At 48.9% G+C, this 22,919-nt stretch overlaps 1 protein-coding gene across 1 annotated transcript in view; it reads right to left on the bottom strand.

Moving 5' to 3' along the window:
• Window positions 1-435: 435 nt before the first annotated feature.
• Window positions 436-22,919, bottom strand: part of mcf2l2 (MCF.2 cell line derived transforming sequence-like 2) — a gene marked incomplete at both ends in the record, with an annotated part of 89,139 nt that continues 66,655 nt past the window's right edge. Inside the window, 19 exons of the mRNA XM_084436220.1 lie at window positions 436-527; window positions 1,555-1,649; window positions 2,806-2,921; window positions 3,414-3,523; window positions 4,270-4,359; window positions 5,049-5,120; window positions 5,328-5,429; window positions 6,761-6,847; window positions 7,453-7,550; window positions 7,651-7,705; window positions 7,884-7,962; window positions 8,538-8,630; window positions 9,312-9,533; window positions 10,147-10,272; window positions 10,853-10,945; window positions 13,444-13,536; window positions 14,017-14,086; window positions 18,346-18,461; window positions 19,913-19,979. Of these exons, the coding sequence (XP_084292346.1) occupies window positions 436-527; window positions 1,555-1,649; window positions 2,806-2,921; window positions 3,414-3,523; window positions 4,270-4,359; window positions 5,049-5,120; window positions 5,328-5,429; window positions 6,761-6,847; window positions 7,453-7,550; window positions 7,651-7,705; window positions 7,884-7,962; window positions 8,538-8,630; window positions 9,312-9,533; window positions 10,147-10,272; window positions 10,853-10,945; window positions 13,444-13,536; window positions 14,017-14,086; window positions 18,346-18,461; window positions 19,913-19,979 (1,876 nt within the window). The remainder of the gene's footprint in view (window positions 528-1,554; window positions 1,650-2,805; window positions 2,922-3,413; window positions 3,524-4,269; window positions 4,360-5,048; window positions 5,121-5,327; window positions 5,430-6,760; window positions 6,848-7,452; window positions 7,551-7,650; window positions 7,706-7,883; window positions 7,963-8,537; window positions 8,631-9,311; window positions 9,534-10,146; window positions 10,273-10,852; window positions 10,946-13,443; window positions 13,537-14,016; window positions 14,087-18,345; window positions 18,462-19,912; window positions 19,980-22,919) is intronic.

The following is a 22,919-nucleotide window of genomic DNA, read 5'->3' as shown; positions in this document are numbered from 1 at the left end:
GGTTGTCATGTCAGGTTGGGTTGAGGGGGATTGAGAGCAGAGCAGACAAAGGTCCGCCGTTAACTTATGATGCGCCAATAATGGGATCTTAGGTTAAACCTGACATCGTCAGCAGCTAACACAGGGAAACAGGAACAGTATTGATGTTTCGTCTTTGTTTCAGGGTAGCATAGCAGCAAAAGAGGGCATGTACTACTCCACTACTAAGACATGGGATTTGTAGTTCTCTGAGGACATACTCCGCCACTCAGACATGGCATTTTTTGTAGTTCTCTGAGCACACTGTTCCATTGCTACTGAGACGTGGCATGTCTTGTATGAACACCTGAAACATGGGACTTGTAGTTCATTGTGCAAAGCTTTCCAGACGCCAGTTCCATAGCGAAAGCGTGTTCCGGTGGGCTGGTAGAAAACTACAGATTGTCCGCCATGTCTTTATCTGCTGTCCTGAGACACGTCTCCCCACGTGCTGTTTTCGTTGTCGTCCGAGTCCGACAGGGCCGCTGTACACAGGTCGCTGAAGACATCTGGAGGACGGAGATCAGAGGGAGAGAGGTCGTGAAGACCAGACACACATCTCAATACACACGACAAAACAAGAAGAGAACTGGGCCGACGTGCCAAGCAAAAGGCATGAAGGGGACAGGCAAACCATAGGGTCAAACACAGTCAGTGTGTTTAGAGAGAGTGGGGTCGCCTGGCAGCCAAAAAAACACGGTCGACCTCACAATGCCATTTTAATGGGAACGAAAAAAGGGATACGACTGTGGAACATAACATGTTGGTGGAGATCAGAGGAGTGCTTCCATTCAACTCTAGAAGGACTACAAACATCGTCATTAGAAATGAAAAGTGATAAATTAAGAAATGTTTCCAAGAAATGGGCGCCGGTGAGATAAGCGAAATATGCCGAACTGCTCAAGCGTGGAACTCTGTCCTCCTGTAACGAAAGCTGGAACTCCCCTTCTCATCTCAGAGCAGGCAAGAGAGAGAGAGAGAGAGAGAGAGAGAGAGGGAGAGAGATAGAAGTAAATGGAGAGAAAGAGTGAGAAAGAAGAGAGTGGTAGAAGAGTAGAGAGAGACAGAGAGAGAGAGACTACTTGTTTTGAAGAGGACAAAGCTCCAGAACAACAAACTAGCCAAGGCCTTCACGCTCAAATGTCAGGCTTCAGACCGAGAGGAGAGGGGGAGGTAGAGAGCGAGGGAGGGAGGGAGGGAGGGAGGGAGGGAGGGAGGGAGGGAGGGAGGGAGGGAGGGTGCAGGCATGCTGTGATGGTTGACATCATGCTCTGCTTAGATCTCTAACGGCCCAAAATTTATACTTTCTGTCACCCCACCCTCTATGCATCCCTCCCTCCCTCCCTCAATCCCTCCCCCCCTCCCTCCCTCCCTCCCTTCCGTCTCCAAAAGCACCCCACCCAGCCCAGCCGGGGCCCATCAAGCAGCTGTGAAGCCAGGGTGAGTGAGAGTGCTCTGGCCTGGTCTGGGGGAGGGTCTGCAGTGGGAGTGGGTTAGTTGGGGGGTGGGGGGGGGGGGGGGGGGGGGGGGGAATACCAGTGGTACTGAACAAGTGACCTCCTTCTGCTGCTGTCCGCAGAATACTGGAAGGAACCAGCCCTGTCTCCTCTGTTATAACGTTCTTGACTAGCCTAGAACACGAGAGAAGAACCAGCTTTAAGATAGAGACTGGTGTGTGTGTGTGTGTGTGTGTGTGTGTGTGTGTGTGTGTGTGTGTGTGTGTGCATGTGTGGAGATATGTGTGTGTGTGTTTGTCTTATGCGTGGGTGTAGGAGTGTATCTGTACTGTTGTGTGTGTGTGTGTGTGTATGCATGCATGTGTGTGTGTGCTTGTGTGTGTTGGTCTATAGGACTTGGCAGGTTGGCCTTGGTCTTGTATCTCATAAGAATGATTAGAACTAAAGACTCCCTGGACTTGGGACTTAACCTCCAGGTATGGGTGGAACTCCTCAGATGAGAGAAAAAGTGTATCACATACACACGCACACACATGCACACACGCACGCACACGCACACGCGCACGCACACACACACGCACACACACGCACACACACGCACACGCACACAGAGTTTTGGAATGTTCTGTGCAGTACAATTTGACTCGAACCCACCCAGTGCAGCCTGCCAGCCTATGACTTCATGGCTAACAGCAGATCCAGAGAGATGGGTGTGTTTCTGCATTGCATTAGTGCCAAAACCCCAAGATGCACATGATGAAGTCACTTTCAGAGGAAGACATTTCCATGAAGAGAAAATGTAGTTCTTCAAAGCATTTTATGAGCAGCTCTTATCTGTCCTAGAGCAGCTCTTATCTGTCCAATCCCCCTTCCCTCTGGGACTGAACATTCAATTCAATTCAATTCAGTTTTATTGTCCTTATACTTGGGCAAAGCACATGTACAACGAAATTAAAGTAGTCCCTCGTTGACAGTGACACGTGATGGGAGGATCTGAGTGGGAGGGGATCTGTCTGACTGACATAACTACTCCCACAAATCACTCACAGTCAGTTGGAAGGGTGCTTCCATCACGACTGACCAATAGGAAAGGTGCTTCCATCACGACTGACCAATAGGAAAGGTGCTTCCATCACGACTGACCAATAGGAAAGATGCTTCCATCACAACTGACCAATAGGAAAGGTGCTTCTATCACGACTGACCAATAGGAAAGGTGCTTCTATCATGACTGACCAATAGGAAAGGGGCTTCCATCACGACTGACCAATAGGAAAGGTGCTTCCATCACAACTGACCAATAGGAAAAATGCTTCAATCCATCACTCACCAGTGGCCGTTCTCGGCCTCCTCCAGGAACTGGACGAGGTCTCCAGACTCCAGAGAGAGGTCCTGGGTCGTCCGAGACTCATAGGTCAGCTGGACACGGAAGCGGTCGTTATCCCCCTGCAGCAGGAGAGAGGGAAGATAGGGATAGAGAGAAAGAGTGATAGAGAGATAAAGAGAGAGAAAGAGAAATAAATAGAGATTGAGAGAGAAAAAAGATAGAAAGAGAAAGAGATAGAAAGAGATAGAGTGCAGACAAGGATATTAAGGAAGTGATTTAAAAGACGTACTGAATGCCCTGAGTTGTTTTTCTTTGGATGTGAGGGGCTCTAATGTTTGGATGTGAGGGGCTCTAATGTTTGGATGTGAGGGGCTCTAATGTTTGGATGTGAGGGGCTCTAATGTTTGGATGTGAGGGGCTCTAATGTTTGGATGTGAGGGGCTCTAATGTTTGGATGTGAGGGGCTCTAATGTTTGGGAGTGTTTTCTTGTACAGTATGACTTTATGGGGACTGACACGTCCGTGACAGTTCAACAGAGTCGCTCCACCGGACTAAGGCAGGGATTTAGGAAGGAGCGAGGAGGAGAGGAGGTTGATTATCAGTCACGTACATTTTTATTCTCGTCCTCTCCGTCGGAGGAGTTGGAGAGTTCCTCTGCGCTGGACGGGATGGTCTCAAAGTCCTCGGTGTCCATCGATGGCAGCCGTCGCTGAGTCCAACCTGCAACCACACAGGACACAGGACAGTCAGTCACCAGGACACAGTCCCCTCTGACAGCGCGCTCTACTGTATACCGTCTTCACAGGTAAATCACACACAGCAAAAGAACATTTCAGCATTACAACAACTCACACGTGGTCCAATAAAAACGCTGTAGTACTCATACTAATACAGTACATGCTTTATCCCCAGGCATGGAAAACAAAGGTGTGAAAGGAATAACAAACACAACCAAACTTTAACAGGAAAATTACACAAAATGACAAAAACAGATCTGTTTTTGCACCAACGATTAGGAAGACTGTTCTTTTAAGTTCTTTTATGCTTTTTGCACTTTTTGATTTTGTATCATATGTCTGAAATTGTGATACTGTCACAACACAACACATAAAAAAGCCTCAACACATTAAAAAACATCACAACACATAAAAAAAGGCTCAATACATTAAAAAAAGGCACACCACATTTAAACAAGATACTACACCATTTTTTTTTTTATGTGTTGTGCTGTGACACTTCAGGGCCACCGTTATGTCCCCTTCTTGGCCAGTGCTCACTTGTAAAAGAGTTGTAAATCTCAATTTGATTTTCTCTGGTTAAATAAAGAACAACCAACTGAAGATGTAACGGCACACACACCAACTGACTATCAAATGACACCAATGACCCAAATCATTGACCCAAACCAAACTCATATACACCAAAAAGACAGTTGAGGCGCCTGCTGTCTGTATGGTGTGAGTTACCTGGCTGCGAGGTGGACCTGGGTACTGCGGGGGCGGTACTAGTGACGTCTTTACGCTTCCCCGCCACTGGAAGAGCGCCACGCAACGTATCTGGGAGAAAACCAGCCCTTCAAATAACTTTATCGTCCCCAGAAGACCAGACGACAACAGCACAGTCTAGTATTTTTACTCAGTGGCCAGGCACAACATGCTGCGCGGAGGGTGCTCACTTTGTCTCCATAGAAACGATGCACGACCAGTGCTGGCCAATACAGCAGGCAACCAATGTACGCATGCAGGGCTCAGCCGGCGAGCCTTCATCATCATCATCATCGTCATCATCATTATCGACAACAATCATGAGGGCATCACAGGCAAAAAAAAAAACAACCGACAAAAACAAGTCACGGAGACGAGTTCACATTCCTACTGGTAGGACATACAGTAGCATACAGTCATATTTCTGACCCCTTGAATCCCCATGCCACACCGATGCAGTACAAAATACTGTACCATGCGCCGCAATCAACCACAACAAAACGTACAAGCCATGCACGCACACACACTGACCACAACGAAGGCTTTACAGGCACACACACGCAGACGTACTCGCACATGCCCCCACCATACACACTCGTAACACGCATCGCTCACGACCGCATGGCCCACATGCACGCAAGCGATTCTCTTTATGCCTTCCTTTCATCCAAACACATCCGGCTGTCTGGGCCTGGTTTCCGGCCCAGGCCCGCCATGCACAGAGCCGGTACTGAGCTACGGCGGGGGGGGCGCGTCGGTACCTTCGTAACCGAACGGAGTGGGGTCGCTCTTTATCTCGTGCCTCTTGGTTTTAACGCTAGCGGCGAGGGGACCTGTCGGGACCGGGACGCACAGCGGGAGGGAAGGTTAGTGGGGCGGAACAAACACAGACAGACGGAAACACGCCCGTCGTCCGATCGCCGTCGGCGTGCGACCTGTCTTGAGCTCGCCGAGAGAGCGTAATGAGTCACCTCTTGGGATGTGTGTGTGTGTGTGTTTAGAGCGAGCAAGATGGAGAGGGACGGACCCTCATCGGGTACCTTTGGCGCGTCTGGTGGCGAAGGAGGAGGAGGAGGAGGAGGAGGTGATAGAGGAGGCTAGAGAGAAACGGCGAGGAACCTCGGTCTCTTTAATCACAGGCTCTGAGGTAGGAAGCAGAAGAAGCAGGGAGGGGTTAGTAAACTAGTAAAGAGAGAGGGAGAGGGAGAGAGACATAGAGAGAGAGACAGAGAGGGACAGAGAGAGAGACTGGGACAGAGACAGAGAGAGAGAGAGGGAGAGAGAGAGATAGAGAGAAAGTGAGAGATATAGAGTGTGAGACAGAGAGAGAGGGACAGAGAGAGAAAGTGAGAGAGTGAGACAGAGAGAGTGTGAGACAGAGAGAGAAAGGGACAGAGACAGACAGAGAGAGGGACAGAGAGAGAAAGTGAGAGAGTGAGACAGAGAGAGAGTGTGTGAGAGAGAAAGAGAGTGAGAGTGGCAGGCAGACAGACTGTTGGCCGAGCTGATGGAGAAGTGGGTTGGTTAGCTGATGGGTTGGTTAGCTGATGGAGAGGTGGGTTGGTTAGCTGGTGGGTTGGTTAGCTGATGGGTTGGCTAGCTGATGGGTTGGCTAGCTGGTGGGTTGGTTAGCTGGTGGGTTAGCTGATGGGTTGGCTAGCTGATGGGTTGGTTAGCTGATGGGTTGGTTAGCTGGTGGGTTGGTTAGCTGGTGGGTTGGTTAGCTGGTGGGTTGGTTAGCTGATGGGTTGGTTAGCTGATGGGTTGGCTAGCTGATGGGTTGGTTAGCTGGTGGGTTGGTTAGCTGGTGGGTTGGTTAGCTGGTGGGTTGGTTAGCTGATGGGTTGGTTAGCTGGTGGGTTGGTTAGCTGATGGGTTGGCTAGCTGATGGGTTGGCTAGCTGATGGGTTGGTTAGCTGGTGGGTTGGTTAGCTGGTGGGTTGGCTAGCTGATGGGTTGGCTAGCTGGTGGGTTGGCTAGCTGATGGGTTGGCTAGCTGATGGGTTGGCTAGCTGATGAGTTGGCTAGCTGATGGGTTGGCTAGCTGATGGGTTGGCTAGCTGATGGGTTGGTTAGCTGGTGGGTTGGTTAGCTGGTGGGTTGGTTAGCTGGTGGGTTGGTTAGCTGGTGGGTTGGCTAGCTGATGGGTTGGCTAGCGCTGGTGGGTTGGCTAGCTGGTGGATTGGTTAGCTGCGGGTGACTGTCTGGGACAGGTGAATGAGCGGAGAGGGGGTAGACGGGGAAGACCAGCGAGGCACACGGGGAGAGGGGGGGGGGGGGGTGGCGAGATAGACAGGGGGAAGATGGGGGGGGGAGGGACAGGACGGCGCGGACAGATGCTGGACATCAGCGGTTCCAATGCACCAGCAACAGTGGCGATGAGGGAGGTGACAGTGGCCGGGGGGGGGGGGGGGGGGTGACGACAGCATTGAGAACATGGCATGATGTTGTCACGCCGCTGTCGAGGCGTTACCTGAGGGGAGGGACCTCCTGTTGGAGAGGCCCTGCAAGGTGAAGCGTTTCCTAGCGTTAGTGGCCGTGTGATTGGACGAAGCATCGGCTAGGAGCGGAGAAGGAGGGGGAGGGGGGGGGAGAAGAGGAGGTCAGGCCGAACAATGACCGGGGTGCTTTTATGACAAATATCTGTGATGACCCGGTCAACCTTTGACCCCCGTTCAGTCGCCGTGTCGTTCAAGGATACCAGGAGCCCCGGTGCTCAGAGACGGGTCAGTCCAGTCCAGAGCCACCATGTTGTCTCATTCAGAAATGTGACAAAAACAGAAGAGCCACTATGGTGACAGGAAATGGCATGTAAGCCTCACACGGGATACACAGCGCTGATACATGCACACACACACACATGCACGCGCACACGCACGCGCACACGCACGCAAACGCACACACACGCAAACGCACACACACGCACATACGTGCACACACTCACAGTTCAGGGAGCAGGGTAGAGAGGAGTTGGCATGTGACCCGGTAAGCAGATACAGACGCGGGGTTTGTTTGTCTGGGGACAAAAAAGGTTCCATCTGACCTATGACCTATGGCATGGTTTCCGTAGGCGTCATGAGGTCAGCACCCCTCACCCCCTGCCTGCTGCATATGCACAGGTAGAGGGTTTAAAGGTCACAGGCTCCTGGGGGTCGTGACCCTCACCTCGTTTCTGTCTCATGTTGGGGCTGGGGTTGCTCCTCCTGAAGCCCACCTCCGGGCTGGACGAATCAGACTGCCTCAGAGCCACCTTACGCATGTTCCTGATTGGAGGAGAGAGACAGGGCCGTCGGTCTCAGCCAATGGAACAGCTGTGTAGTTTGTAGTAGTGTGTAGCAGAGGAGCTGCAGTTCCTGACCTTACCTCATGGGGGCGTGGTAGATGTTCTCAGAGATTCTCTGGTGCAGCTGGCTGGCTTCTGAGGAAACGTGAGAGGGAAAGAGAGAGTGAGAGAGAGAGATAGAGAGAGAGAGCTGTTTGAACAGTGAGTGTTTGAACGGTGTGTGTGTGTGTGTGTGTGTGTGTGTGCGTGCGTGTGTGTATGCGTGTGTGTGTGTGTGTATGCGTGTGTGTGGAGAGAGAACGGTGTACTGTACCTCTGCAAGCCTCTAGCTGGCCTGTTAGAACTTTCCGGATCTCAGAAACCCACATGTTTTTCACATCCATGGAGGGGGCCTGGACACACACACACACACACACACACACACACACACACCATTAAATACGAAGGGAATCAAGTCTGTGGGTCTACTTTCCTTGTGGTGTGACACTGCCAAACAGAGATTAGAATAGAACATTTAGAATAGGATAAAACATTTATGGTATGGTAAGTTTAAACATATCCACAATAGAGTGGCAAGCACCCTATATGAAGTCTAACAAAAATATGTTGATGATTTGATTGATGATTGATTGATGATTTTTTTCATAGGGGTTTGCTAATTTCTCTGCACCAGGTCTCAATCAGGAGAGATTTTGATTGGTGGAATTGACTGGTTATCGCTAAATTGCAACTCTTACCGCGTCATGTATTGAATATGGACCTGTAGCCTCCATACTGCTATTACTTCATGTCATACGATGTCATACGAGATGTAGTAATATGAGTAGTAATAGTATATAAATAGCCATATACAGTACACTGGAATATGCACCCTTGTGGTTTGTATTTCCTGTTTCATGCTCTGCCCTTCTATTGGCTGATTTGTTTGGATGTGTGTACACTAGCCACCTGTACGACATGTACATACCTGGATGATGTAGACCTCCTCCCGGCCGTTGTACCACACCTCAAACTTCTTGATGTCTCCCTTGACGTTCTCCGTGATTCCCACAGCGCTCATCTGTGACGGAAAGGGGGTTGACAGAGGCGCCGTCACGCTGGCGGTGTGCTCATTCTCTGTGTCAAGCTTTCGTCTTGCCCCCCTCAAGAGGGGTCAAACGAGGACGATGGCTCAGAGAGGCTCCCTGTCCTCCGGCCCATGGCAACTGATAATGGCCGAGTTTCCCGAACGAGTTAAGAAGCACTTAACTCCACAGTACTTCTTAACTCCCATGCAAAGGGTTGCTTAAGAAGGGTTCCTTAAGAAGGTTCTTTATCGGAAAACCCAGCCAATATTGTTAGTAATTGCTAAACTGTTTAGTTCGACTCTAATCTTCATGTTCTGCCACAGTTGACCTCTGCATGTATTTCTGTCTTATATATAGGCCTGCAATATCTCTGTCTCTCTCAGCTGAGTTGTTCTCATGTGCCCTGCCTATGCTGCTTCAAGTGCTTCTGAGAGGAAATATGTCCATCAAAGGTTTCCTTTGAAGTTTAGTTTTTTTTCCCAGCATCCTCTCTGATTAATGTGTTTTCTGTCATCACAGAACGTTAACTTCCTGTTTGTTTTGGCACCTGACATAATAGAATACAGCGCTTTAAACCTAAACATGTGGTAAGATGGTGAGATTCGAAACCCTGGTCACCAAACCATGTCTGTTACCACACGCTGTCGTACGCAAGCCCACGCACACACACACACCTTGAGGGAGTGTTTGAAGCTGTAGGAGGGGGTTTTCTCGTGGCCGTCGGTGGTCTCGTCCCTCTTCTTACAGAAGAGCAGCATCTTGTTGTAGAGGAACAGATGTCTCTGCATGGGCTTGAACCTGGCCAGGTCCTTCACCTTGCTGTGACCCTTCTTGTGGTCCGTCCACACGTTGAAGGATCCCTGCATCAGCAGCTTCCCCAGCTCGCTCAGGTTTCCCTGGGGGGGGGGGGGGGGAAGGATGAGGGTGGGGGGGGGGCAGATGTTAGTGAGGAACACACACATAATTACTTATGTCCTTGTCTTGTGTCTTAATTGTAGTTTCATTTTGTGTCTCTGCAGTCCTTTGTTTTTGTTTGTCTCTTTTTGTACCTGGGCTGCGCCCCGGGCTGATGTAACAGTTGGTTGGGGGGCGCATTATAAATAAAAATAACATAACATAACACACACACACACACACACAAATCACCAAATACCTCTGAAATTACAGAACATTCTATAGAACCATTGAGGCTATTGTCTGTGTATGTGACCCTGATTTACACATCCTGCTTTAGAGATACCACCGCCCGACCATATCCTCATGCAGCAGGATATCCTCTGTCTCACAACCCTGCAGATCTAACCTCACACAAAGGCTGCGACTGGTTTCACTCTCCCTTGTTCAAACCTCTCTCTCTCTCTCTCTGCCTTTCCTCCTCTCTTTCTCATCATCCCTCCTTCATCTCCCCTTATCTCCCCCGTAGACAGTCAGGCCTCTGATCCTGAACCAACTGATTCTCCCCTGCCCCTCGACCCCTGCCCCTCGACCCCTTGCCCTCCCCCCGCTCACCTCAAAGCCTGTGATGGCGATCTGGTGCATGGAGTCGTTGACCGACTTGATAATGTCCAACATGGTGGCCAGAGCTTCCTCCAGCTCCGCTGTGCCCTCCCCACTCTTACTACACTTCAGCATCTCCTACAGGGAGGGAGGGAGGGAGGGGGGGGGGTAAAAGAGAAAAAGGAAAAAGAGAGAACATCACTATTGTCAACTGCACTTTTTAGAAAACAGTAGCCAATAGTCGACCCCTGGTCTCACTACGGGCCTTCACTGGCTCCGCCCTGGCGAGGCGCAGGTCATGTTTTCGGCGGCGTGTGTTTGTCTACCGCTCACAGTCTGACAGGATAAGGATCAACGTTTTAGTGTTGCTCTTCAGTGGGTGCTGATGTCTTCTTCCTACACTGACGAGCTGCAGGTGCACTTGGGGTGTGGTTTGGACAAGAAAAGGCTTGTACTTTGTTTGTTGTATGTATTCTGTGCAGCTCAGGTGCTTAGAAGTTAGGCTGTAGGGTTTATGATGGGTAATGTCTAGGGTGAAGTCTAAGGTTTAGGAACACAGATTACACTTAAATCTAGATTAGAGCCTTTCATTGAAAAATCTCATTGATAAATAAAAAGAAAAGATACATCTAGGTATAGACTTAACCCGTGTCTAGGAAACAGGTCCAATAGTGTTTAAGTGTGGATGATAAGAGTCTAGATTTGGAGACCATCTTACCTTGAGCATCAGCTGGTACTTGGTGATTCTCTGGACGGGTTTGAGGAGATAGGCGTCCAGGGAGAGCTTGTGGTCCAGCTTCTTCTGACACTCCTGGACAGTGAGACACATCAGTGAGGAGGAGAGGAGAGGAGAGGAGAGGAGAGGAGAGGAGAGGAGAGGAGAGGAGAGGAGAGGAGAGGAGAGGAGAGGAGAGGAGAGGAGAGGAGAGGAGAGGATGAGGGAAGACATGAATGTAGCCGTAGGCAGTGAGAGTGACGGGAGGACGTGAGATAGATAAGAGAGATACTTTACTGTATTGATTCCCCTAGGGGGAAATTTGGAGTTTCAGCAGTTGACACTTGATATAGGGTAACAAAAAAGGACACTAGATACAGGCTAATGAAAAAATACACTAGATAAGGGGGTAGTAGCGTAAAAAGAGGAATAATATGGGACTACAGTATATACAACCATATGTATGGTAGCTGTGCAGTATAGAATGGAATAGAATTATACATATATATATATATATATATATATATATTAGGGGTGTGCCCGAATACGAATACGGTATTCGGATGAGTACAAATAGTAGCTTTTTTCCGAATAGTAAATTCGTACGAATATTGTAAAAAATATTTGGGAGGGGGGAGAACAGTCAAATACTGTATGAGCGACGTATATTTATAATTTATACAGCCTGAATGTACAGTATGTATGTACATATATATATAAAGAATATGAAGAAACAGATAATGTAGGCCAGCCGGTCATTAACACATAAGCTGAATCCCAATCTGAGTGCGCAAACCACCCTTGCGGCCCCTCGCACTTGCGGCCTGAGGTCTGAGCACTTAATTGACGTCAGCTGGAAGGGCCAGAGGGTGCAGGGCCGTGAATTAAATGGGACGGCACTTCCAGCGGCGTGCCAACGATTCCCAAGCTAGTTTAGCTCAATGACCCTCCCACTTCGTTTTCATTGGCTGCCGCGTCCCTCCCCCCCTGCTCTGACGCTCCCCTCAGCTCTCCGCTTGGCTCTGCAAATTGACCGATTGACGTCTGTTTTAATTTAATAATAATTAAAAAATTATGTTGGGTGGGATATGTTTGCAGCATGTGGATTTCAAGATAAATGTTGTGCTATCTGCAAATGTCATAATTTATGTGTGATGCACTCGGATCATGACTCGGATGCACTCAAGCACTGTGTCACATGAGACGCGGTGGGCTGTGGTTATTTTCTGCTCCTAAGTCCTTTTAAGACTTTTGGTAAGTGCGGTTAAAGTGGGCAAAATGGCGGCAGTGGCGCACTTGTGGACCTAGCAATTCAGTTTTGGAACTACCCTGAGCCCTTGTGGACCACAAGGCCGCGAGTGCTCTGCACTTTCGCCTAAGTGCGCGATTTGGGATTCAGCTAATGTGTAACGCTGTGGCCTGGGACATTGGGAGAAGGGGGGGAAGGGGAGGGGCTGTTTACCAACTACGGGGTCTCCCTCCGAACTGCAGGGAGTTGAGAATTCATTGGGTGTTTTATGGGTTGTTGTTGTTGTTGTTGTTGTTGTACTTTCATTTCATTGGGGGAGATGTACGATAGGGAGTAATTGGTAGAGATATGGTAGATTGAGGGGTGGGAGTACAGTCATGTGAGGGGGGCGGGGGTTGAAGCCATGTTTGTGAGAGTGGGATACAGGGGTGGAGGGAGTGGCAGAGAAGCAGCTGGCCATGTTGTTGGGCAGTGCTCAGCGTTTGTTGTTTTGAAGAGGTGCGGCCGCATGGGTAATAAAAAGTTGGCACCAAACTGGATACATTGTCTCGCCTCTCTCTATACTAGCTACCATTGCAACGCCACAATAGAGACTAAATATTGATTCAAGAGCTTCCGCAGAAAAAAATAAAGCAGCTACGAAAATGCATCCCTAGCAACTGCTGCTTGGCTCTGCGTAGTAATATCCCAACATTGTATATAGGCCTACTGTAAATATAGCCTATACATTTACTGTTAAAATTCACTTGCACATTCCATTGCCACATGCCATTAATTGTGAAGCTTGACCGGATAAAAGGGATGTTGGGGACGTGGAAGTTGTGTTTCTCTCAAGCAAAAAGATAATATCCAGCTTCTTAGCGCTCACCAGCTCAGTGGTCTTGTGGTTAGAGTGTCCGCCCTGAGATTGGGAGGTTGGAGGTTCGATTCCCGGTCAGGTCATACCAAAGACATACTAGTGTCATGTCCGGGGGGTGTACATAAATCTGCCTCTCGCTAAGGAATCAGAAGAGAGACTCCTACTCTATGGGCCACTAGACTCGTGAACCATTGGTTCTCAAGGCTATAGTACTTACTTCATAGTGCTTAGAAGTTGCAATGTCATCCATGGTAATGTTACCTTTTTTTATTGCCAGCGAATAAGCTCATATACTGTAGTTACAGTAACAAAGGTTGAACAGTGTTGCCCCTAGCAGCGATATTGCTCTGTTGCCCCTAGCGTCGGTCAGTTTGGCACAGTCAATAATTGACCGTGGAACGTGTGGCTTATCCAATCAGAATCAAGCATTTCAGAGTGCCGTGTAATAAAGTGCTATCTTATCTTAATGGGGAAATGAGGTCATACCTGGAAGAAGAGGCTGTCTCCACACTGCCTCCACAGAGCCTCAGAGCGCGGCTTGTTCTGACAGTACTTCTCATACACCTGCAGCTCCTCTTTCTGAAAAACAAACATGCACACATACATTACAGTCATTTAGCAGACGCTTTTATCCAAAGCGACTTACAATAATTGCATTTAACGTAGGAAAAGCCAATGTACTACTACTTGCCAGAACTCACAAGTGCATCTTCTCTCAAAAAAAAAGTGAATAAGAGCATAATCTAGTGCTGAAGGCGAAGTGCAAGAATAGCAATCTAAAATACAATACAATACAATAAAATACAATAACTGCTTAGGAGGGAGGATTGTTGTAGTTCTTGAAGAGAAGTACTACAACACACATACAGTACAAACACACGCGCAAAATAAGTACTGTAGGACACAATACCAGTAAGCACACGCACGCATGCGCACACACACACACACACACACACACACACACACACACACACACACACACACACACACACACACACACACACACACACACACACACACACACACACCGTGCTAGGTAATGTTAGCCCCAGCACTCACCCTTTTCAGGAAACACGTCCCCACCAACTCGGGATTCTCCACACAGTTCTCCAGCTCTTTGAGAAACGTTCTAGGAAAAGACACAAGGTAAGAAATGTTTAAGAAGAGAACTAGAGATGGTGCTTGGTGAGCACAGACCTTCGCCAATTAATACATTCCGTGGCTCTGTGCGCTTGCACGTGCATGTTTGGGACTGCTGCGTTCGTTAGGTCGAGCGCTTTATGCCAGTCCAAACCCAGTGTTTCTGTGACCTTCCCATGTCGAGATATGTGTATTTCAATCCCCCCCCATTGACAATGAATGGGGGGAATTTTTCGTTCCTGAAAAAATGAAAGGAGGTGAATGAGCGGCCGTGTTTGGGCGGCTTGTGGACCCGCCCCGAGGGGTTCTAAATTACACTATGCTACACCCTTCCACAGAGGGTCTGAGGGCTGGGATTTTTTGCGTAATCCTGCTAACAGATGGACGGACAAACATGCCAGCGAAAACATTACCTCTCGCCCTGCGCTGTCGCTCGGGCGGAGGTATCAGACGTTCTCTCAAGTTTCAATTACAATGATATGAAGATACAGAAAATAAAGAGGATAGGGAGAGAGGAGGGAGGGGACCGGAGAGACGAGAGAGGAGGGAGAAGAGGGGAGAGGAGAGATTAAATGGGAGACGGAAAAGGAGAGTGAGGGGGAGGAGAGTAGAGAGGAGACAGCAGGGAGGAGGAAGGGTGAGGCGAAAGAGGAGAAAATAGGGAGGAGTAGTGAGTGGAAACGGGGAGTAGGGGAGTAGGGAGAGGACGTGTGTGTGTGTGTGTGTGTGTGTGTGTGTGTGTGTGTGCGTGTGTGTGTGTGCATGTGTGTGTGTGTGTGTGTGTGTGTTTGCAAGAGCTCTCAGATGCCTGCCAGCACAACCATACAGGCTGGGGCAGAGCCATGGTGCATACAGTGCACAACCCTGAGCTGATCACGAACCCAGTGACCTGATCCTGTCCTCTCTGCCTTCTAGACCCTGTCCTCTCTGACCCTGTCCTCTCTGACCCTGTCCTCTCTGACCCTGTCCTCTCTGCCTTCTAGACCCTGTCCTCTCTGACCCTGTCCTCTCTGACCCTGTCCTCTCTGCCTTCTAGACCCTGTCCTCTCTGACCCTGTCCTCTCTGCCTTATAGACCCTGTCCTCTCTGACCCTGTCCTCTCTGCCTTCTAGACCCTGTCCTCTCTGACCCTGTCCTCTCTGACCCTGTCCTCTCTGCCTTCTAGACCCTGTCCTCTCTGACCCTGTCCTCTCTGCCTTCTAGACCCTGTCCTCTCTGACCCTGTCCTCTCTGCCTTCTAGACCCTGTCCTCTGCCTTCTAGACCCTGTCCTCTCTGCCTTCTAGACCCTGTCCTCTCTGACCCTGTCCTCTCTGCCTTCTAGACCCTGTCCTCTCTGCCTTCTAGACCCTGTCCTCTCTGACCCTGTCCTCTCTGACCCTGTCCTCTCTGCCTTCTAGACCCTGTCCTCTCTTAAAAACATAATAATAATAAGTAGAAGAAGAAGAAGAAGAAGTAGAAGAAGAAGAAAAAGTAGTAGCAGTAGTAGAAGAAGAAAACTATTTGTTTCACAGCCTTCACATAAAAAATGTGGTATATACAACAGGGAGATGACATGCACAGTGCTTCACATAAAGATAGACATAAAATAACCTTTCATTCAAAATGACAGGTTAATTATATGCACAGTGCTTCACATAAAAGTAGACATAAAATGAACATAAAAGCAGGGGAAATAAGATGGAGTATAATGCCCTATAAAAAGAAGATAAAGTTATACGCGTGAAGAAATCAACCCTTCTTGAAATCAGATTGAGTTTTTACCTTTTAAAAGGTTGACTTCAGGAAGCAGTTGGTGGCCCTGTCCTCGATGACAGATGTTCCTACCTTCTGAACTTCCGTGAGCGGTCATTGGCCCTTCTGTCTATCCTCTCTGATGACAGTTTAGAACTATTTTAATCTTTATTCCTCGACAGGGTTCCCACTCATTTTTACATAACAGATATGTCTGTTTTTTTTGTCTTTTCATTCCCTCCACACACACACACACACATACACACACACACACACACACACACAAACATCAAACAATTTTCTTCCATTCCCTAACGTGACGCCCCCCAACCCCCTAATGTGTCCTCCCTCTAATCTTGAACCGGACATAATAACTATACTGTACAGGTGGTGTTACAACCTACGACGACTCCTTGCTCAAAATGTTTTTGCTCAATGTGTTTAGCGTCGCTCCAGCCGCGGTGTCAGCGCTCCCGTGGAGGGGTTCGGGGAGGGGTGAGGATGAGACTGGAGCCATGCTCATATCCAAGCCTTCCAAAGTTTGCGCTCTTATCTGCTCAGGCTTACAAGCGATTGGAGAAGGTGCGTTAAGCCAGATGAAAGTCCCAACATAGAAGTGAATCCAAGCCTATCCAAGCATATCCAAGCCTCGCCATGCACGTAAACACAACGGATTGTGATGCAATTCACAGTACAGCATACTGAGACCGGTAAGATTGCACACTGAGCTTCCTGCTAGTTTTTCTTGAATTTCTCAACGCGTATTAACATGCCCTGCCCACTTCCATTGTATATGAGTACAACGAAAATCTCGATCTAGCTCAATATTTGAGCGATCAATGAAATGGTCTCTATGTTTCAGATTGATGTTAGACATATCAGAAATAGGGCTTAATGTTCAAAATAGCACACTACCCCTTTAATAGGCTACACCACCTGCTTGCTTTGAGGGGTGGGCGTTAAAGTGTTGACATGCCTATGGCATTAAAAATGCCAGGGCCGGCCCTGCAAAAATGCCAGCGCCGGTCCTGTATGCTGGCCTGTGTTTTTGCTATGGTTGCCATGTTTGGTATTCTGTACCCTCGGTGTGTAGCTATGTGATCGACAGATACTGGTTAAAGTTCAAACAGTGTTCAGCTAGTGAGAGAAACACACACACAAACACACACAGACACACCCACCCACACACACATCTATCTGCATGATACAGTTATGGGTGTGTGTTTGTGAGCTGTCATATGAGCTGTCATTGTCTGCATCACAACAGGTGCGACATGTTGGCCTTGTTGAGAGAGAGAGGGGCCGTCTGTGTCTGAGCCTTTTGTTAGACCATGGTCTTTCCTGTAACCCTAAGCCACCTAGAACCCAGCACACACACACACACACACACACACACACACACACACACACACACATGCATGCAGAGTAATCCAGCCCTTTCTGTGAGGCTATGATCATAGGGGAGCCAAACTAATCAGAGACCTTATGGGACAAAGGATGACTGACAATCACAGGATGGCCGCTACCATAGAAACACAAAGACAACAGGACTACACAGTGTCACCTGTCCACGCAGGTCCCTCAGCCAATCAGCGGCCTCAGGGGGCCTCCCAGCCAATCCCAACTCAGATTACTGAGATATTGTTGGATGGTGTGCTAGATATTGTTTTGGCGCGGGGGTAACTCTGTGTCAGAACACCTTGTGAGATACTTAATACCTCGGGTGTGGATCATTCAGCTGGCCAGCGTTAGGTGGGTGAGGTCCACACTTTTTGGACAAAAGAGTAGGTTTGTGGTGGCCAATCGACCATGGATATACAAGAACCTTTTCAACTGAAGTCTGTTTTGGTAGAGAGAGGTGTTTTAGTAGTATGCACACAGTCACTATACTGTACATTGTTAGTCAACCTAACCAGAGTTTCCAGGAAAAGCAGGACAGGAAAATAAACTTCCTGAAAATGTACGAGGCACGGTGGAGAAAAACCTGACACCACCCTTACCAGTTGCTCGCTGTGATTGGCTGTCGGTAGCCAATGGAAGCATGGCAGGGAATATTGCTTGCTGGAGGGTTGGGGTGTGAACAGTTGCTGGGGTAGGCGAGGAGGAGAGGGAGGGAGGGAGGGAGGGAGGGAGGGAGGGGAAGGGAGGGGAGGAGAGGGAGGGAGGGAGGGAGGAGAGGGGAGGGATGGGAGGGGAGGGAGGGAGGGAGGGAGAGAGGGAGAGAGGGATGGGATGGGATGGGAGGGGAGGGGAGGGGAGGGGAGGGGAGGGGAGGGGAGGGGAGGGGAGGGGAGGGGAGGGGAGGGGAGGGGAGGGGAGGGGAGGGGAGGAGGGAGGGAGGGAGGAACGAGAGGCATAGATGGATATCTGCTCTCTGTTCATCATGCTGTAACCAGGGGGATGGGGACCGGGCCAATATGGCTCTATAGATGGTCAACCTCTGAGGCATCACACTAATAAGGGTGGGGGGAGAGAGGGAGAGAGAGAGACAGAGGAACGTCTTGCATTCCTCTACCTGTTATGGAACTCGTATATCTCCGGCAGATTGCCAAACAGCACGTCTCTCTTGTTCTCCAGAGCAGGAGGGATGAGGTGGGACAGCTCAGCGTTGACCAGCTCGGCAGCGTAGCCCTGGAGAGACAAGAGACATGTCCGCATTCCACCACCACTCAGACAACACAGCGTCTCCCACCACGCGTCTCTCTGTCTGTAGTAACCATCTGATTCTAATATCGCACAAGTTTGTCACCTGTCTGCACTTGTTTGATCATAGTTTAACCAGATCAATATGACGTACAGACAGAGCCTGAGTTCACTGAGTTCCACCAGTTTATGGTCTGAAGACAGGGGCAAATGTTCAGATTTGCAGGTAGACACACTAGCAATGATCTTTTTAAATAACTAACTGACCGTCTGACTAATTGACCGGCTGCCCTTTAGGTGGAAAACAGAAAGCCGGGTCAGAATCGAGACTTAACTGTTGTTACTCTGCAGTGTATTTCAAAAGCATAATCTTCGTGTGGAACAGGACTTCAAGGAGGCCAAAACCGTCAAATCAACAATTTATTGAGCATGCCTATTAACACAGGGGCCGAATCTCTAGGGAATACTGAATTCTCAGTGTCGTGACTTCAGCTTTTAAACTGGCTTCAGGCCAGGACTCACATGACAAACAAATTTGCATACAAGGAATGTTCATTAACACTAGTCTTCTGAATGGCCAATGGGTCAGCTGAGTTTTGCCCCGCCCTTCGAACACAGGGGCTGCTTGAGTCCTCCTAGGGTCATGTTACAACTGTAGGCTACTTTTAGAGGTGACCATTTGCTATAGACAATCATGCTGACTCAGGACAGGACAAACGCCATCTGTTATAACTCATATGTTAAACTCTAAATTAACACAGTTCTAACTAAAGTGAAGTTTATTCCTTATTCTAATAAAATGATTACTACATGAGAGTAAGATGTGATTGATGTAATACAGTATAAACATATACAACTCATTCTGATATCATCTGACTGCAGGGTCAAGGGTCACCCAGCTCCAGGGTGAAGGTGCATCTTGGTGCTGATCTACAGCTTATCTGTACACTGGAAATAACACACTTCGTTTGAGTGTAAAAGTAGCTCAAAGTTCGGATACTACCTTAAAGGGATATTTCAACATTCTCAACGTTGGAGAAAATCAGCTTAATGTTGAAAATGTTGAACTATCCCTTTGACAGTCTTCAGAGGACACTCATTGGTCAACCTGTATACACATGTAAATATTGTACATAAAATATAAGTAATGCAGCACACGGAGTGTTTAAATTGACTTTGATTTAATGAATTATTTTGTATAAATAAGGACTAACAACGCGTTTCGCACTGTGGCTTCCTCAGGTTCGCTTTATCTTTTTAATATGGATTAAATCAGTCACTCTGAGCACTGCTGGTGGGAGCGGGATTACTTCTATTTCATGTGTCTTTGTTCCTGCCCTCGCTGCACCCTGGGTGAGGTAGCGTGGCTGTGCACAGGGCACCCATAGACTTTCACAAATACTCTACCTGTACACACAATAAACGATAAGGAAACGCACCTCCATGATGCTCTGCAGCTCCTCTACGTAGAGCCTTTCTGTCTCGATCAGCTCTGTCATGATGTGCCTAGAGAGGAAGGGAGAGAGAGATAGAGAGAGACAGCGAGAGATAGAGAGAGACAGTGAGAGAGATAGAGAAAGAGAGAGAGGGGAGAAAGAGAACAGATCAGTCAATACACGATTAGGAGTTGCCTCATCGGTTGCTGTATCGTTTCATTGAGATGAATTAAATAAACACAAGCCAGGTGTCACAGTAAACATGCTGTACCCCACCCGACACACGTTCCTTTGTGAATATATATTCATATTCACACAAAAAATATCATGATTCCACTCCTTCATTACCACAAAGGAACATGAATCATGGGTGGGGGACAACATGTTCACTGTTGACAGCGTGTTTTCGTCTGCCTCGGTCTTGTGCATGAGCTGTGAGAGGCGCTGCAGCGGGAGGCTACTGGGAGACGCCGGTCCTCGAATCCAACAGGGTCTTGGTCGTCTTGGTCGTCTTGGTCTTATATTTCCCCTGAATTGAACTGACCCTTCAATGTGCGTCATCAGGTCCATGTGCGTTCTGGAGTTTGGGGGTTGTTATGGCAACAGAAGACTGTGAGAGATGAGGGCAGAGGGATGTCTGGCAGCCAGCGCACAGCGGCACGTAGCTCAGGAGGTAGAACGGCCGGTTCGGGATCAAAAGGTCCCGGGTTCGATCCCAGCTTCTGGAGTGTGCTGACGTGTCCTTGAGCAAGACACTGAACTCCCCAAATCGCTCACGTGCGGCACGGTGGCACAGTACCTAGTACTGTCGCTTCACAGCCAGAAGGTCTCGGGCCTTTGTGTGGAGATTGCATGTTCTCCCAAAGAACCCAATACGAGAAACATGCAGATGCTGTTCAGTCCCTGACCAGAGACGTGCTGGGACGAAGAAACGGCCCTCGAGTCTGATCCAGCCGCCTCCGATTTGTCAACGGGGGGGTGTGCTGAGCGAGTTTACCGCGGGCCAGGGCGGTTAGCCTAGCGTCGACCTAGAGGCCGGCGGCCGTTATCACCGGTGGTCGTTCTGTGATTCTACAGATGGCCAGCACGGCCCTGTCCCTGACCAAGACCTGGACTAAGCACTTGGACTTGGTCCCTGGGCTCCATGAACGATGGCTGCCCACTGCTCCTGGCTGCCCCTGGAAGAGGGGCACTTTAGATAGGGGGTAGGCCTACTTTTGATTGCTATTCTGTACTTTAGATTGCTATTCTTGCACTTTGCTTTCAGCACTAGATTATGCTCTTAGTCACTTGTTTTAGAAAGAAGATGCACTTGTGAGTTCTGGCAAGTAGTAGTACATTGGCTTTTCCTACGTTAAATGCAATTATTGTTAGTCGCTTTGGATAAAAACGTCTGCTAAATGACTGTAATGTAATGTAATGTAATGTAAGAGGAAGGCTTGGATGGGAGAAATGCAGGGAACACTTTCCACTGGCGATCCCAGAAAATTGCATGTGTGTGTGTTGTGTGCCATGTCGCCTCTCGCTATGTGTGCAATGTGTCACTGTGTGGCCAAATAAAGACCCCCCTCCCCCCGCGTTCTGTAATGTAACGCTATCAGTAGCTATTGGTAGCACGCTATTGGCAGTGGTATTTTGTAGTCATAGAGATACTCGTCCCGAACGCAGACGCAAGAAGAAATCTGTCGCCATCTAAGGTGGCGGACTGGTGTGTGTGTGTCTGTGTGGTAATGTGTGGTGAGTTTGTTTCGGAATATGCTGGCATGTGTGTGTGTGTGTGTGTGTGTGTGTGTGTGTGTGTGTGTGTGTGTGTGTGTGTGTGTGTGTGTGTGTGCATCATGTGAATAAATGCCATAGACAGAAGCTGAATCCCAAATCGTGCACTTAGGCGAAAGTGCAGAGCACTCGCGGCCTTGTGGCCTTACATGTGCGTTCCCGCTAAGTCCACAAGGGCTCAGGGTCCCAAAACGGAATTGCTAGGTCCACAAGTGCGCCACGCCGCCATTTTGCGCACTTTAACCGCACTTACCGAAAGTCCGCAATTTCGCGGAGCAGAAAATACCCACAGCCCACCGCATCTCATGTGACACAGTGCTTGAGTGCATCCGAGTCATGATCCGAGTGCATCACACATAAATTATGACATTTGCCGATAACACAACATTGATCTTGAAATCCACATGCTGCAAACATATCCCACCCAACATAATTTTTTAATTATTATTAAATTAAAACAGACGTCAGTCGGTCAATTTGCAGAGCCGAGCGGAGAGCTGAGGAGCGCGTCAGAGCAGCCTCTGCCTCGGAGGGACGCAGCAGCCAATGAAAACAAAGTGGGAGGGGCATTGAGCTAAACTGGCTTGGGAATCGTTGGCGCGCAGCTGGAAGTGCCGTCCCATTTAATTCACGGCCCTGCACCCTCTGGCCCTTCCAGCTGACGTCATTTAAGTGCTCAGGCCTCAGGCCGCAAGTGCGAGGGGCCGCAAGGGTGGTTTGCGCACTCAGATTGGGATTCAGCTAGATTCTTTCATCGGGGGCCCACCGGTCTCAAATGTCCCATGTGATCATGTGGTCTTCCGGCCCTCGCGATGACTCATCAGCATGAAGCAGGTTGATGATTTCATTGGAGAGCTTCCTGGTCAGTGTGTTTACACAGTCCATACTAATCCTAAACGACCCCCCCCCCCTCCCCTCCCTGCTCTACAGAGACGCCACCAAGGTAGGTAGCCTATCGTAGCCTATCCCGAGCCCAGAGGAGTCAGGTCGAGGCGATGGCGAGATGGTGACCGCGGTTAACAGACCCTCGGCCGACCAGACAATGCCTCGACTTGTTTAAGACAAAGACCACACACACACAGGTTTGTGCTGTGCATACCTGACTTTGTGTTGCTGCAACCACACACACACACACACACAAACACACACTCATACACACACACACACACAAACATGTGACAATGTGACTCTTGGGAAGCCAATTAATTAGTGTGTGTGGGTGTAGGTATGTGTG

The sequence above is a fragment of the Borostomias antarcticus genome (genome assembly GCF_949987555.1).
Source record: "Borostomias antarcticus genome assembly, chromosome: 3".
Classification (NCBI taxonomy): domain Eukaryota; kingdom Metazoa; phylum Chordata; class Actinopteri; order Stomiiformes; family Stomiidae; genus Borostomias; species Borostomias antarcticus.
This window is presented reverse-complemented; position numbering and strand designations above follow the sequence as displayed.